The sequence below is a fragment of the Pongo abelii genome, chromosome 15, assembly GCF_028885655.2.
Source record: "Pongo abelii isolate AG06213 chromosome 15, NHGRI_mPonAbe1-v2.0_pri, whole genome shotgun sequence".
Classification (NCBI taxonomy): domain Eukaryota; kingdom Metazoa; phylum Chordata; class Mammalia; order Primates; family Hominidae; genus Pongo; species Pongo abelii.
Window position 1 is genome coordinate 36186187 of NC_072000.2, and position 15539 is coordinate 36201725.

General features: G+C 38.3%; 1 protein-coding gene across 6 annotated transcripts in view; it reads left to right on the forward strand.

The window, feature by feature from the left end:
• The window catches only part of AKAP6 (A-kinase anchoring protein 6), a 626630-nt gene that overhangs the window by 327945 nt on the left and 283146 nt on the right, over nucleotides 1-15539 (forward strand). For all 6 annotated transcript variants that reach the window (XM_054529991.2, XM_054529992.2, XM_054529989.2 and 3 more), the window contains 2 exons: nucleotides 3874-4125; nucleotides 13567-15336. In XM_054529991.2, the coding sequence (XP_054385966.2) occupies nucleotides 3874-4125; nucleotides 13567-15336 (2022 nt within the window). The remainder of the gene's footprint in view (nucleotides 1-3873; nucleotides 4126-13566; nucleotides 15337-15539) is intronic.

Below are 15539 nucleotides of genomic sequence, written 5' to 3' on the forward strand. Positions count from 1 at the left end.
TTGTCTATCATTATAGTTTTGTCTTATGAGAATATTATTTATATAAATAGAATTATACAGTGTGTAACATTTTGAGACTGGCTTCTTTCACTTAGTATAATGCCTTTGAGATTTATCCAAATTGTTACATGTATAGTGGTTTACTTTTTAAAAAACTGCTGCATATTGTATAGGCATACTGTAGTTCGTTTATCTATTTACACATTGAAGGACCACTTACCCATGATCAGTTTACCTATTGAAGGTTTTAGCGATTGTGGATGGAGCTTCTTTTCATTTTTGTGTGCATGTAAGTTTTCATTTATCTTGGATAAACACCCAAGAGTGGGATTGCTGGGTCATATGGTAATTGTATGCTTAATTTTATAAGAAACTGCTAACCTGTTTTCCAGAGTGATTGTTCTGAATTCCCATAAGCAGCATAGGAGAGTTCCGGTTGTTCTAGAAGTCCTTAGCAGTTGGTGCTGTCAGTAATTTTTTTATTCTAGGCATTTGAACGGGTGTAAACTGGTATCTCGTTGTGGTTTTAATTTACATTTCCATCTTGGCTTATGTAGTTGAAGATTTTGTAATGTGCTTATTTGCCATCATTATATCTACTTTGGTAGGTCAGCACTTGTGGGAAGGGTGTTTTTTTCCCCTTAGGGGTCCATCTGCTTCTGTGGGAATGGGGCTAATTTACCTTGCCCAGGTATGTAGGGAGTAAGATGTGAAAACCTAAGTTAACTGGCACCAATGATACCTTAGTGCCCTTTACATGTTGTTTTCCCTGGATAGTTTCCTGGCAATCTTGACCCATGACCTGGTTCTGACTACGTTCCTACATCTATTACAAAGGAGCCAAATCATGTATAAGAGGAAGAGATGGCATGTGCTTTGACATGATGCTTTCTTGGTGCCAAGGCTCTATGTAACATTTTGTATTGCAGGATGGTGTGGAGTAGATGAGAAATGTATATATGGCTATTCTGAGCTGGTAGCATAAAGGTTACCCAAGTCTTTTTCTCTCCTAGGTATGTAAGATATTCTGCATCTTTAGCATCAAAGTGAGATGCCAGAGACAGAGGCTAACAAATCTGAATTATGAATCAAGAGTATGAGGAAGTGGAGACTACTGCCAAGATAGTAGTTGAACAGTGATAACTATAGATGCTCCCCATAGCATAGGCATACCTCATAGATGCTAGGAGAAGGGTAGTATTTGAGGAAAGCGTCACTAGAGAAGCTGGTGGCCTGGATGAGGTTGAAGAGCACCTGTAGTGGGAGACAGGAGTGAAAAAGTTGAACAAATAGAGGTTGGTGGCATAGGGGACTTTCTGATATTGTTACACAGGTGAAGTGACGGTGAAGTCCACAGTAGAGCTAGGGTAGAGACTTGTCCCAGTGGAATGAGTATGAAGGTCCTGGGAGCTGTAGAGTAAAGGAAATTTGAGGCTACCGTGTTGGTTGGTTCATCAGTGTGAATACTGACATTACCAAAGATAACCCCATGTGTGGTACAGAGAGACTAAAATGTGAAACAGTTGCATTCTTCAATGTAATGTAGAGGAGTAAAAGTGAAGAATGTAGGTAACAGCAATAAGGGAGGAAGATGGTAAGGTTTATCAGACTAGGCACCTACTGGGAAAAAAGGGTGTTAGTATGAGAGTGAAAGAGTAATGATCAGAAAGTGCCAAAGTGGCAAAGAGGCGTTGAGGCCAGCCTTTCCCCCATCATCCCTACTATAGTCTCTCAGGTGAGGACTGAGAGAATGAGCAGCCTTCCCTGGGAGGACAACAGGGGAAGTGGGATTCTTGGGCAGAATCAGGTTTGGGTGAGTCCGGGAAGTAGATGGATTCTGTGAAGAAGTTAAGGAGTGTTTTTTTACAACAGAATAGGGGGAAGTATACAGAATTTGGAAGAACTCAGCCGTGGGAGGGAGGGAGTTTCTCAAAGTGGCACAGAACAACACAGAAATGAACATCCTAAGAGGACAAAAGATACAGGCATTTATTTTGGGGTAGTGGTCAAGAGGTGTGGGGAATACATGAAGTAGATGCTCCAACCAGAAATCCCAGGCAATGTGGAATATCTGATGATAGCAATGAGAGCCCTGCTCTTTTGTGATGAGGCCAGGAGAGACAAGCTAATCTGGCTGTGATTGGTTCCCATGTACTGGCTAATAGATTTTTTGCCCTAAATTTCTTTTGGACTGCATTACCTTGTGGGTCACATTTGGGAGAACCTTACCTAATTAGCGCTTCAAAGTTCATCTAGTTTAAACTTTTGCTCTGTTTCAAGTTATGATCACCAGTTTGCACCACTGTCACCAGTTACTTCTTGGGTTTCAAGAACTAATATTGGAGCACTCATTGGAATTGTACAACAATTAATGTTCATAATTTAGCACAATTTATCATTCTTCAATAGATTTTTTCCCTTGTACATTTTTAAATACAGATTATATATTTTCATTTTTCTCTTTAAAAAAGTGACTGAATTACATGAAATCAGAAGGTTATGTTTCCAGCATAGAATGACTGTTTTGACACTGATGGTAGGGCTCAGAACTCAAATGCTATCTTCAAATTTTGGCCTTAACAAAAATCATAAATAAAAGCTCAGTTTTAAAAAATCACTAATGTACAACTAAAAACGAGTAACTGAGCCCTTTTAGCTGACACCATCATCTTGATGCTTAATGGTTTCTTAAATTGCCCAAGTAAATACTACCATTGATGCCACTCATTTCACGCTGCTGGCCTCTGACAGCACAATGGAAATTTGGGAACTTGTAAGAACAAGTGACATGTCAGATACCAAATCTTCCTACTAATAGGATGTGTCAAGGAGATTGAGACTGAGTTAGTAATGTTTTTGTTTAAAATGTCTGCATGAAACAAAACAAAATTGTATTTTGTCTTTTTTCATCTTTGGAATTTTTCTGGCTTTGTTTCATAAGAGTGATTCTGCTTGCAAAGTGTGGGTTAAAAATTTCGATATCCACTGTGAATTTAGGCTGGGTGCAGTGGCTCAGGCCTGTAATCTCAGCACTTTGGGAGGCTGAGGTGGGTGGATCACCTCAGGTCAGGAGTTCAAGACCAGCCTGGCCAACCTGGTGACACCCCGTCTGTACTAAAACTACAAAAATTAGCTGGGCTTGGTGGCAGCTGCCTGTAATCTCAGCTGCTCAGGAAGCTGAGGCAGGAGAATTGCTTGAACCCGATAGGTGGAGGTTGCAGTGAGCCGAGATTGCGCCATTGCATTCCAGCCTGTGTGACAAGAGTGAAACTCTATCTAAAAAAAAACAAAAACAAAAACAAAAACAAACAAACAAAAAAACACTGAATTTGAATATTAAGTTGTATACTTGTGGGAGAGTGACAATTGCCCCTTACATCAATACCCCATAGTTCATTGAGAATGGCTGAGAGTGCCTCTGAAGCACACATTCTAGGTTATCTTTCTTCAAAGGTGTCTAGGTGATGCTTCTAACCTGAAATATTGTGTGCCCAGTGTAGCTTAGTGCTAGCAAATAAAACAGCCATTGGTTCCCTTCCAGAATACTCAACAAACAATAAAAAAGAGAACAGACAGTGAATTGGAGAGATGCACCTCTGACCTTGGCTGACTTTCAATTTGGGCATCTGATGGAATAGTAGGATTTGTGTGGTTTAGAAAAAGATTAATTTACCTGAATGACCGAAGGGCCCAGTGCACGGGAATATGGCCTGCAACTGGGTATCTGAACTAAAACAAAGGCCCCAGGTATCCAACGTGCTACTGTTGGCCCTGATAATTGGCGTTAGGTAAGAGTGAACTTTTCTACCACCCTCACCTCCCTCCAGGATAAGGCAAAGTAGTCCTCATGTATTTTGCTTTTCTTTACTGCAGGATATTTGTGAAGATATTTCTGATCATGTTGAGCAAATCCATGCCCTCCTTGAAACAGAGTTCTCCCTAAAGCTGCTGTCTTACTCTGTCAACGTGATAGTGGACATCCACGCAGTGCAGCTCCTCTGGCACCAGCTTCGAGTCTCAGTGCTGGTTCTGCGGGAGCGCATTCTGCAAGGTCTGCAGGACGCCAATGGCAACTACACTAGGCAGACGGACATTCTGCAAGCTTTCTCTGAAGAGACAAAAGAGGTGAGTGTTTTCCTTGAAGTTAAGCAATGCATTGCCAGGTATGACCAATTGAGAATGTTTTCAGTTTGGAGATGTAGGATAGGAATTCTTTGTAGGTAAATAAGCAGGCCCTGATGGGCTTTGAATCTAGGCATAGTGACTAGAAGCTAGGGCACTTCCAATATGAATGGGGCTTTAGACCAGAGTTAGCTCATACCTGGTAATTTGCACATATGCCATTCATTGTTATTGATGCTAACCTGGCTTCCTTTTCCTCTTCAAAGATTTAATAAATATATGTATTGAGTACTTACTATGTGTCAGACACTCAGTGCCAAGAATATAATAATGATCAAAACAGGGTTTCTGTCTTCGAGTAGCTTTGAGTCTAGAGGAGAATGGAGCCAAGTGAATAGACATTCAAACCAACCTATGATAAGTCTAAAAGATGCCATTGGCGGACAGAGAAAGAGTCACCTAATTCAGACAGGGGAGGCTTTCCAGAAGAAATGACTCTACCTGAGATGTAAAGGAGAGACAGGAATAGACTGGTGAACAGAGACAGAACATGTTCTAGGCAGAGGACATGGCATGATCAAATACCCAGAGATAAGAAAGAGAATGGCAGGCCCGGAGAGCTACCAGTAGGACTGGAGCAAAAAGCCCAAGGAACCAGGAGGCCAGATTTGGGCTAATAGGTAAGCTGAGGTCAGATCATGAAGATAAAGAGCTTTCTAAATCCATATTAAGAGATTTCGACTTTATTTTGAGGACAAAAGAAGTGTTTGTTCAGCAAACTCCCATGATTCATGTTTTAGAAGAATCATTCTAAATACAGTGAATCAAATGGACATTAGAATATTATACAAAATGTTTGATTTTTCTTATTTATATTCAGTACCTGAAAGATTTTATTGTTATTCTTGATGAATAACTTAAGAATGGACCCTGTACATCTGAATTCAAGTGAACTCTCTCATTCTTAAATAAAATGGACATATGTTTATAGAAAAAAAAGTGTTTTTGCTTGCTAAGCAGCGGCTGTACATATACACATACGTATGGATACCATATATGGATACATTGCCTGTGGGGAGTGGTGGGTGTGTGTGCGCGGGCATGTGTGTTTAGTCCTTTGGCTCTTAATACCCAGTTTAGTGTTCTACTATTAGTTTGTGGAAAACATATATATTCTACAGGTTTATAAGGCACTTACATTAATATATGAGATTAAAAGGCCTTATAATGAGTGTTGCATAATTCATTAATTTATTGACTTATTAATGTTTCAGTGGCTCCAACATTATCAACAACACCAAACAAATCTGTACCTATTCTCATAAATCATTTATTCTTGTTGATTTTTGTTTATTCAAAATAAAGTTTCTTGCTGTGGCAAACTCTCCGCAGCGCCTAGAAGTCTATAGGAATCAAAATCGACTAGGCTTACCTCTAACTTTAAGTCACAGTCTTTGTTTTCAGTTAGCTCTCCCTGTTACTGTGGCAGCGGGGAAGTGATGTAGACTTCAGTAGAGTAACCATGGGATGAATATGTGAGTTGTGTGTTAGTTCCCAGATGCCATCCCTCCCAAGTTAGATCCCTAGAGGGTTCTCAGCTGGGACTGTTATGGTTATGGGAGACTACAAAGAATCTCAAGCTGACCAACTTTGCCCTAAATCTGATATCCTTGATAGAATGTGCTAATGGAGATCAGAGATGAGGAAGGTTTGTGTAACCTCTAGAGAGCTCTTTCTTTAGATATCTACCTGGCATCTTCAAGTCTATTTATTCTTTTCTTCCCCCTTCCCCATTTGTTGTCCAACACCCAATGCTCTGTCCAACATCCAATGCTCGTCAGTGATCAAATCTGCCTGCTTTCTACTACTAGAAGGAGATTAAAAATCATTGATTCAAATCATATATTTATTAAATCAATAAACATTTATTGATAATCAGCTCTGTTGTAGGAGCTGGAGATATAGCAGTGCTCTAGGGTTTATTGTTATTATTGTTCTGTGGAATACATTCATCATACACTTAATTGAACTTGTATCATTCATGAAGTAGTAGCTCAATAAATGATGAAGAGCCATGGAGGGTAACTGTTGCTGGCCACTGTTTTTACAACTGTGTTGTGAATTTACAATAAGTAGCGTCTATTCTCACAACACGAACTCAGCAATTATGAATGGATTTGATTGGAAGCAGTTTAGTGCATTCTTATGTTTGAAGTCAGTCTTTAGTCCTGTTGTAGAGATTGCAGAAAATTTTTGTGTGAGTGGTAAAGGAACAGTAGATTTTCAGTTATCCACTTTGTGGATATATTTCTATGAATTAAAGTTCTGCCTCTATAAACATACTTCCTGAAACTGGATTTCTGATCCTTTATTTCTGTGTGTCTAGTGTGACTCTATGAGGATGTTTAAAAGACTGCTTAGTTTTATTTATTTCTGCTAGCACAATGGAATTGTAAAAAACAGGAAGATAATTAGGATAAAATTATCAGCTTTCTCAGAATAAATTCAACTATGAAAGATTTATAGAATGATGAGGGAAATGGCAAAATAAAAAAACACCCAAATTTAAAAAGCACTGGTAAATTAGAATAGTGGATGTCTTTCCAGTGAAGGAAGATTCATTTTTCTCTTTCTGGAAGTTAGTTAAATTTCAGAGCCACATTAAAGAGTAAGTTTGAAACTCTGGAGAGTGGCAAGTTCCATCTTCTTCTCTTCTTGAAAAAACAATATATGAACTTTATTTAAATATGGAGCAGACCATATCTAGTAAAAAAAAATTGGCTAATACCTTACTAAAATAAAACCAGTCAATAACTAAACAAACAAATAAAAAACACTTGAAGGCAAAGCTCAAAACTGTTTAAAAAATATGTTGTTCTGCGATTTTCTATATTCCAGACATTGTGATAAGCACTTTAAATTTGTTTCATTTAGGAAGGAAGGTAAGAGATACTAAAAGTAGTTCCCTTTTATAGATGGAAAAACTGAATTTAAGAATAGGTTAAGTGAATACTTCTATGTAACAAACCTGCACATCCTGCACGTGTACCCCAGAACTAAAAATTAAAATTAAATTTAAATTTAAAAAAAGAAGAAGTTAAGTGAATACTTAAGGATATAAATCTAGGTGTACTTAAATAAAACAAAACCAGTTTTTAACTGATTTCTATTTAATTATTGTTTCTTCCCTGCCTTTCTTCCTTCTCTCTATCTTCTCTATTTGTTGATTTCTTACTATGTATAAGATTCTGTGCATTCAAAGATGAATAACACATGTTAGAAATGACCTTCATAATTTTTTTGGTCCTCACATAGTTCTGAGAGGTAGGCCGAGCAAGTGCTGTTATCCTCAATTTACAGGTATTATGATTTTATTCATCTTGTAGATGAGAGAATTGGGGTCGAGAGAGGTAATGTCACACAGGTGATAAGAGAGTGATAACTCTTAATAATATCAACACAATAGGAAACATTGATTGAGAACTTACCATTTGCTAGATGGTGTGGTAAGCACCTGCCTAAATGATACCTTCTCCATGGGGATGCATTGGTCCTTCCAGAGTGCTCACAACATAGCACTTTGTGGGTTCCTCCACTGGCACTTATAATGGGCCAAATTGTATCAGGCCAAAGTATGTGCTATATTTTGAACTACATGAGGGTTAGTTCCAGATTATATTAATCTGTGTGTCTCCCACAGCACATAGTTCATATTGCTGTAAAAATGTCTGATTAGTTGAATTGAATTAAATAATACAGATAATCCCTGCTTTAGATGTGGAAGACGGAGATATAATTTCAGTTTGATAAACTGGGAATTAATCATGAAGATTAATTATTTGATTCATAATTTCAGCATGTAGAAAATGGAAGTTTTCTTAAGAACTATTAATATTGTGTAAATAAAAATATTGAAAGATTTTTGTATATGTTTTCCCCTTGCCTGTGAGAAACAAACCTTTGTTGTACTTCACAGTTTCTTGTCATTACTTGCTCTTCTCTTCCACTGCTGTTCTCTGGGATGCATTCGGAATCATAGAATCCCAACGTGGTAGGGCTGAAAGGAATCTGACAAAGTCTAGTCCATGTAGACTAACATGTAAATTGATGGGTCTCTTACTAGAATGCCACAGCCCCCACAGGTCAGAGGACTCAGGATCTCCACGTCTAAGTTACGAATGTTAGATTTCATGTTCAGTTGGTGGTGAAACATAGTGTTAACAAAAAGAAAGATCTAAGAAAGCATTTGGAACTAGGCTTCAGTTAATTATGGAAAAGGAACAAAGCAAAATGTCTTGCTTTGAATTAGAAAAAAAAGGAGGGGTGTTCTTTGCTCACGCGTGCTCTTTCTTTGTCTCTCTCTCTCTCTCTCTATATATATATATATACTTTTTTTTTTTTTTTTTTTTGAGAACAAGTCTTGCTCTGTTTCCCAGGCTGGAGTGCAGTGGCACGATCTTGGCTCACTGCAACTTCTGCCTCCCGGGTTCAAGCGATTCTCATGCCTCAGCCTCCCCAGTAGCTGGGATTACAGGCACATGCCACCACGCCCAGCTAATTTTTGTATTTTTAGTAGAGACAGGGTTTTGCCATGTTGCCCAGGTTAGTCTTGAACTCCTAGGCTCAAGCAAACCACCTGCCTTGTCCTCTCAAAGTGCTGGGATTACAGGTGTAAGCCACTGCGCCTGGCCTGCTTCATAACATGTTCAATGGAGGTATATTTAAGTGGAGTGGGTACTTGGCTAGGCAGCTCTCACCCAGCTACACGTACTACACAATTACATGTGATATTTCTGAAATAAGGGCAGTAAAACCAACAGGCAACACCCCTAACTCCATATCTTCCTGAGACTTTATTATGTACACACATTAGAAAACTATCTGGGAAGATGATGTGGAAGGAAGCGATGGAACTAAAAACATTAGTATTACTAAGCAATATTTTCAGAGATAAAACTCATTCATCTGCTCTGAGAAACTTCAGAGAACTTTCTTTTCTTACAGTTGCCTCTGCACAGTGAAATACTATATACTGTTTTTGGTTTTGCTTTGTTTTTTTCAGGGAGGGATATTTTTTCGCATTAAAAAATACAGTTTGAATAAAAAATAGTTACCCCCGGAAGGATAAAAGCCTACAAATAGGGTGCAATTTATACTGCTTGGGTGATGGGTGCACCAAAATCTCACAAATCACCACTAAAGAACTTATTCATGTAACCAAACACCACCTGTTCCCCAATAACCTATGGAAATAAAATAAATAAAAATAAAAAATAGTTATTACCCGCCAAGTGATAATCACTCAACTGTCTCACCAGTTAAGATGGTATTTACTCACTAGTTGAGATGGTTGGCCGGACTGATATGGTGGGACAGGATGGGAGAGAGCTTCCTCTGAAGCATTAAGTGTTTTTGAGTATGGTGTTTTCTTTTCTAAACCAGGAACTGGCTAGAGATTTAAGAAAAGGCAGCCATACTTTATTCTCTGAGATGTAGTCATTAAACAATATATTCATTTTATATATATATATATATATATATATATATATTCAATATGTTCATGTAACATCACTGATTGAGCATCTGTTTTTCTCAAGCAAGACAATACCCTGGTCTTAAGGTGCTATAACCACCAGAATGGGGACCAAATATATTTGCAAGACTATCATGTTCCCTGCTTGTCCAAAGGCAGGTGGCTGACACTTCAGTTTGGAGTCTAGTTTTTACCTGGACTCTCAAATTTCTTTTTTTTAAATCTATGATGTAAACACTTTTCTTTAACCTCATATAAGCACTGCAGTGCAGTAACCATGATAAATGTAATAGAAAATCATGTTGCAAATTTCAGCTACATATTAATTTAAAAAGGTTTTATGAGATAGTTTTGGAATTTAACCATCGTTTTATAATACTATTTATGTAAAAGAATAAGTTCTGAGTAATGAACAATGAAAAGATTAAAGAAAATACAACCTGCTTTTGAATTGGGAATCTCACTATTATTCTTTCAAAAATTGCATAAAGTATAACTTTTGTTTGGCTGACTGATTTCTAGTTCAGTTATGAAGCACAAAAGTTATACAATTCCATTTAGGTAATTTTTGTTGAGCTTGGCAGTTAATATTGATTTCTTATTTTGTGCAGTATAATTTAGTGTTAGCAATAACTCTCATCTTGAAAGATTCCTCCTCAATATACTTCATTATTAAAAATAATAACGTAATAAGAGTGAACATTCATTGAGCACTCATCCATGTACTAGACTTACATATATTACATATCTTACATATATTACCTCCTTTAAGCCTCTCAACACCCCTATGGCATGGCTTATCATTTCCTTTTTATAGATGAAGGAAATAAAGCTTAGCAACATCTAGCTACTGGCTCATGGTCACGTAGCTAATTAGTGCTACAGCCAGAATTCAAAACTTGGGCTTTTAATTATTGGAGTTAACTAAAACTACCTAATCAGAGAAAGAAATTATAGGAAGGCATAGAGAGACATTCTAAAATGTCATCATTCATTCATTCATTCATTCAACATATGTGCATACTGTGTGGAGATCACTATGCTACGTGCTACAAGTACCCTGGTAAGACAACCATTTTCTGTGTGATTTATACTCTCATAGTACTTACAAACTAGTGGAAAAAACAAATTGATCAGATAATCACAATAGTATTTATTTATAAATTGAGATCAATGCTTAAAGAGAAAGCAGGGCTTACAGTAAAATATTCTGACTTACATGTGGATCTGGAATCTTGAAAAAGTGAAACTTAAGCTGAAATCTGAGTGATAAGGAAGAGTCAACTAGTTAAGGGGTATAGGTTGGAAGCTTTCCAGGCAGGGCAAGCAGCATGTGCCAAGGCCCTGAGGAAGGAGGGAACACGGTATTTTCAGAAAGTGAAAGGAGGACACTGTGGCTGCGTGTGGCCAGTGAGGGGAGAATAGCATAACAAAGGCCTCTTTGGGCCTGGCCTCGAAAGGGTTTTGGTTGTGTTTTAAAAATACTTATCTATGACATCGTTTATTTCTGTTTTCAGTCATATACTTGGAAGATCTTCAAATATTGAAGCAATATATCTTTCCATTTAAGTGTGTCATTTTTTGCTTTTATTATTTTTAATTGACACATAACTGTACATATTTATAGGGTACAGTGTAATATTTTGATACATGCACACAATGCAATGATCAAATCAGGGAAATTAACATACCTGTCACTTCAAACATTTATTGTGTCTTCATGTTGGGAACATTCAAAATCCACTCTTCTAGCTATTTAAAAATGTAGAATAAATTGCTTTTAATTATAGTCATCTGATCCTGCTATAGAAACCAGAACTTATTCCTCCTATCTAGCTGTAATTTTGTGTCCATTAACCAGCCTCTAGCTATTCCCACCCGCTACCTTTCCCAACCTCTAGTAACTGCTGTTCTGCTTTTGGCTTCTCTGAGTTCAACTTTTTTAGCTTCCACATATGAGTGAGAACATGTGGTATTTGGCTTTCTGTGCCTTGCTTATTTCACTTAACATAATGTCCTTCAAGCTCATACATGTTGTCACAAATGACAGGATTTCCTTCTTTTTGAAGGCAAAATATAGTATTCCATTGTGGATATATGCCACATTTTCTTTATCCATTCACCTGTTGATGGACGCTGAGGTTGATTCCGTATCTTGGCTATCATGAATAGTGCTGTAATAAACATGGGAGTTCAGATATCTCTTTGACATGCTGATTTCCTTTTCTTTGGATATATACCTATTAGTGGGATTGGTAGTTCAATATTTAGGTTTTTGGAGGAAAAGTTTGGGTTTTTAACTTAACAACAACAGGATGCTTCTAAAGGACTTTAAACAAAGAAGTAACAGATTTGCAATTTGTGTAGGTTACTCTGGTGGCAGTGTGGAAAACAAATTGGAGATGGGGGCATGCCAGTTTAAAGTAATATCTAATGGCCAGAATACAGACTTTGGGGACAGCCTCTATCCAGGGCCGGTGTCATCTTTTGGTCCAAGCTACTCTTATGTAAGACAGGGACAATAGTACAGACCGCAGAAGAAAATTTTAAGAATTAAATGAAAAAGTAATTGTAGTAATCGACCATCATCATTTATAGATGAGGACTCTGAGGCTTAGAAAAGTTAAATAAGGCTTTTCGTCTGTTTATCTAGATGTTATGGAATGAGAGTGAGTGGAGTAGGAGATAAAGGCAGGGTAAAGGTCTGAAGGGAGAGAACATTCCAAAAACAAAAACGAACAAATGAGCAGTAAAACCAGATATAAGATCCTGGAGAAGCCAGATCTTGGGAAAACCTGGTTGAAAGGATCACAGGGTCCAGCAGCCACATGGGATCCAGCTTCAGTTGGCTCACCACAGTTCTTCCTCCAGAAAAAAAGGAGATCTGGGGATGTAACAACCCTCCACTTTTCAGTTTTCTTTTTTCATTTCCTAAGGGGGCTAGGTTAGATCAGGCTGTTATTTAGCCAGTAGGCATAATGGGATAGTTCCCAGGGCTCTTCTACCCCAAACAAAGCATCAGTGAAAATCTTCCCATTTGTTGTATGAAATCAGAAACTGCATTAGTAATGAGACAAAAGCCTTAATTACAGAATTAAAGATTTAACAAATTAAAAATAGTTAATTGTAATGCTGTTTTTTTAGTGTGAGGGAGTTTTAAATCAAATCAGCCTATCCAGAATTATGAATAGTAAGAAAGATGGGCACTTAACAGCTCACAAACACCAGTGGGGGCAGGACTTGGGGAGAAAAACATGCAGAGGGAGGAGCTGATGCTATCTCTAATGATAAAGTTTGGACATTCATTAATTTTCTCCTTCAAAAGGGTGGGGCCAAACAGAAACTGGTCTTGAACTGTTATGTATTTGCAAATTCAGTAGTTTACCTTCCTTTGATTCATCAATATATATTTAACACAACTGGCTTATTATAATTAATTATTCTACTTAAAAATATTTATTGAGCATCTACCATGAGTTAGCCACTGTGGTAGGTACTGGAATGATAGCAAAAAGCAAAACAGACATTCGTGGAGATTTTACTTTTACATTATTTTGATCCCAGAAATTGTATTACTTAAGGCTTTGTTTACGAAATTCTTATTAAATGAATAATATATTATTTTTCAGTTGAAAATTAAGTCAAGAATGGATTTTTTTGGCTTGATCTTGACATTTCTATTAAGGCTGTATACTCCAGATTAGTGAAAAATCTTCAGGTGTTTAAGAACAAGATACTATATAAAGCAATGTAGTAATTGATTAATATCCCTTTGTGTATGTCAAACCACAAGCAATAGGGACAAATACATTTGACCTTTATAGTGCCCTGTACTGAGATTTCATTTAAACAGCAGCTGATGTTGTAATTGATGTTGCATTTACTGAAACCATTGCCATTGTCTGTTTCAGGGCCGGCTTGATTCTCTAACAGAAGTGGATGACTCAGGACAATTAACTATCAAATGTTCTCAAAATTACTTGTCTCTGGATTGTGGCATTACTGCATTCGAACTGTCTGACTATAGTCCAAGTGAGGATTTGCTCAGTGGGCTAGGTGACATGACCTCTAGCCAAGTCAAAACCAAACCCTTTGACTCTTGGAGCTACAGTGAGATGGAAAAGGAGTTCCCTGAGCTTATCCGAAGTGTTGGGTTACTTACAGTAGCTGCTGACTCTATCTCTACCAATGGCAGTGAAGCAGTTATTGAGGAGGTATCTCAAGTTTCTCTCTCAGTAGACGACAAAGGTGGATGTGAGGAAGACAATGCTTCTGCAGTTGAAGAGCAACCAGGCTTAACACCGGGGGTGTCATCATCTTCAGGAGAAGCTCTGACAAATGCTGTTCAACCCTCCTCTGAGACTGTGAAGCAAGAATCCAGTTCCTCCTCCCATCTTGATGCAAAGAATCAGCAGCCTGTTCCTTGTGAAAATGCAACCCCCAAGCGAACCATCAGAGATTGCTTTAATTATAACGAGGACTCTCCCACACAGCCTACATTGCCAAAAAGAGGACTTTTTCTTAAAGAGGAAACTTTTAAGAATGATCTGAAAGGCAATGGTGGAAAGAAGCAAATGGTTGATCTAAAGCCTGAGATGAGCAGAAGCACCCCTTCGCTAGTAGATCCTCCTGACAGATCCAAACTTTGCCTGGTGTTGCAGTCTTCCTACCCCAACAGCCCTTCTGCTGCCAGCCAGTCTTACGAGTGTTTACACAAGGTGGGGGATGGGAATCTTGAAAACACAGTCAAATTTCACATTAAAGAAATTTCTTCCAGCCTGGGAAGGCTTAACAACTGCTATAAAGAGAAATCTCGACTTAAAAAGCCACACAAGACCTCAGAAGAGGTGCCTCCATGCCAAACACCTAAACGGGGAACTGGTTCAGGCAAACAAGCTAAAAATACAAAGAGCTCAGCAGTGCCAAATGGAGAGCTTTCTTGTACTTCCAAGGCCACAGAGGGGCCACAAACAAATTCTGCTTCCACATCCTCACTTGAGCCTTGTAATCAGAGAAGTTGGAATGCCAAATTGCAATTGCAGTCAGAAACATCCAGTTCACCACCTTTTACTCAGAGCAGTGAATCCTCTGTTGGCTCAGACAACATCATGTCTCCGGTGCCACTTCTTTCAAAACACAAAAGCAAAGAAGGTCATGCCTCCTCTCCAAGTCACGTCACTAGGAATGGTCAGGTTGTGGAGGCCTGGTATGGCTCTGATGAATACCTAGCACTGCCCTCTCACCTTAAGCAGACAGAAGTGTTGGCTTTGAAGTTGGAAAACCTAACAAAGCTTCTGCCTCAGAAACCCAGAGGAGAAACCATCCAGAATATTGATGACTGGGAACTGTCTGAAATGAATTCAGATTCTGAGATCTATCCAACCTATCATGTCAAAAAGAAGCATACAACGCTAGGCAGGGTGTCTCCAAGCTCATCTAGTGACATAGCCTCTTCACTAGGGGAGAGCATTGAATCTGGGCCCCTGAGTGACATTCTTTCTGATGAGGAGTCCAGTATGCCTCTCACTGGCATGAAAAAGTATGCTGATGAGAAGTCAGAAAGAGCTTCATCCTCTGAGAAAAATGAGAGCCATTCTGCCACTAAATCAGCTTTAATTCAGAAACTGATGCAAGATATTCAGCACCAAGACAACTATGAAGCCATATGGGAAAAAATAGAGGTAAGGTGGTTTTCTTAACATGAATGATTTCTCACTTGAGTTTTGGAAGTAATGCTGGGAGAAGGTCACACTCGCTACACTCTATTATAAAATGTATGGCTATTTTTGATAAATCTGATTCTCCACAGAAAGAAAAAAAAAGCACAATGATCAATGCATATGACAAAGAGTATGAATCACTAGGAATTGCCCTTGTCAGTGCA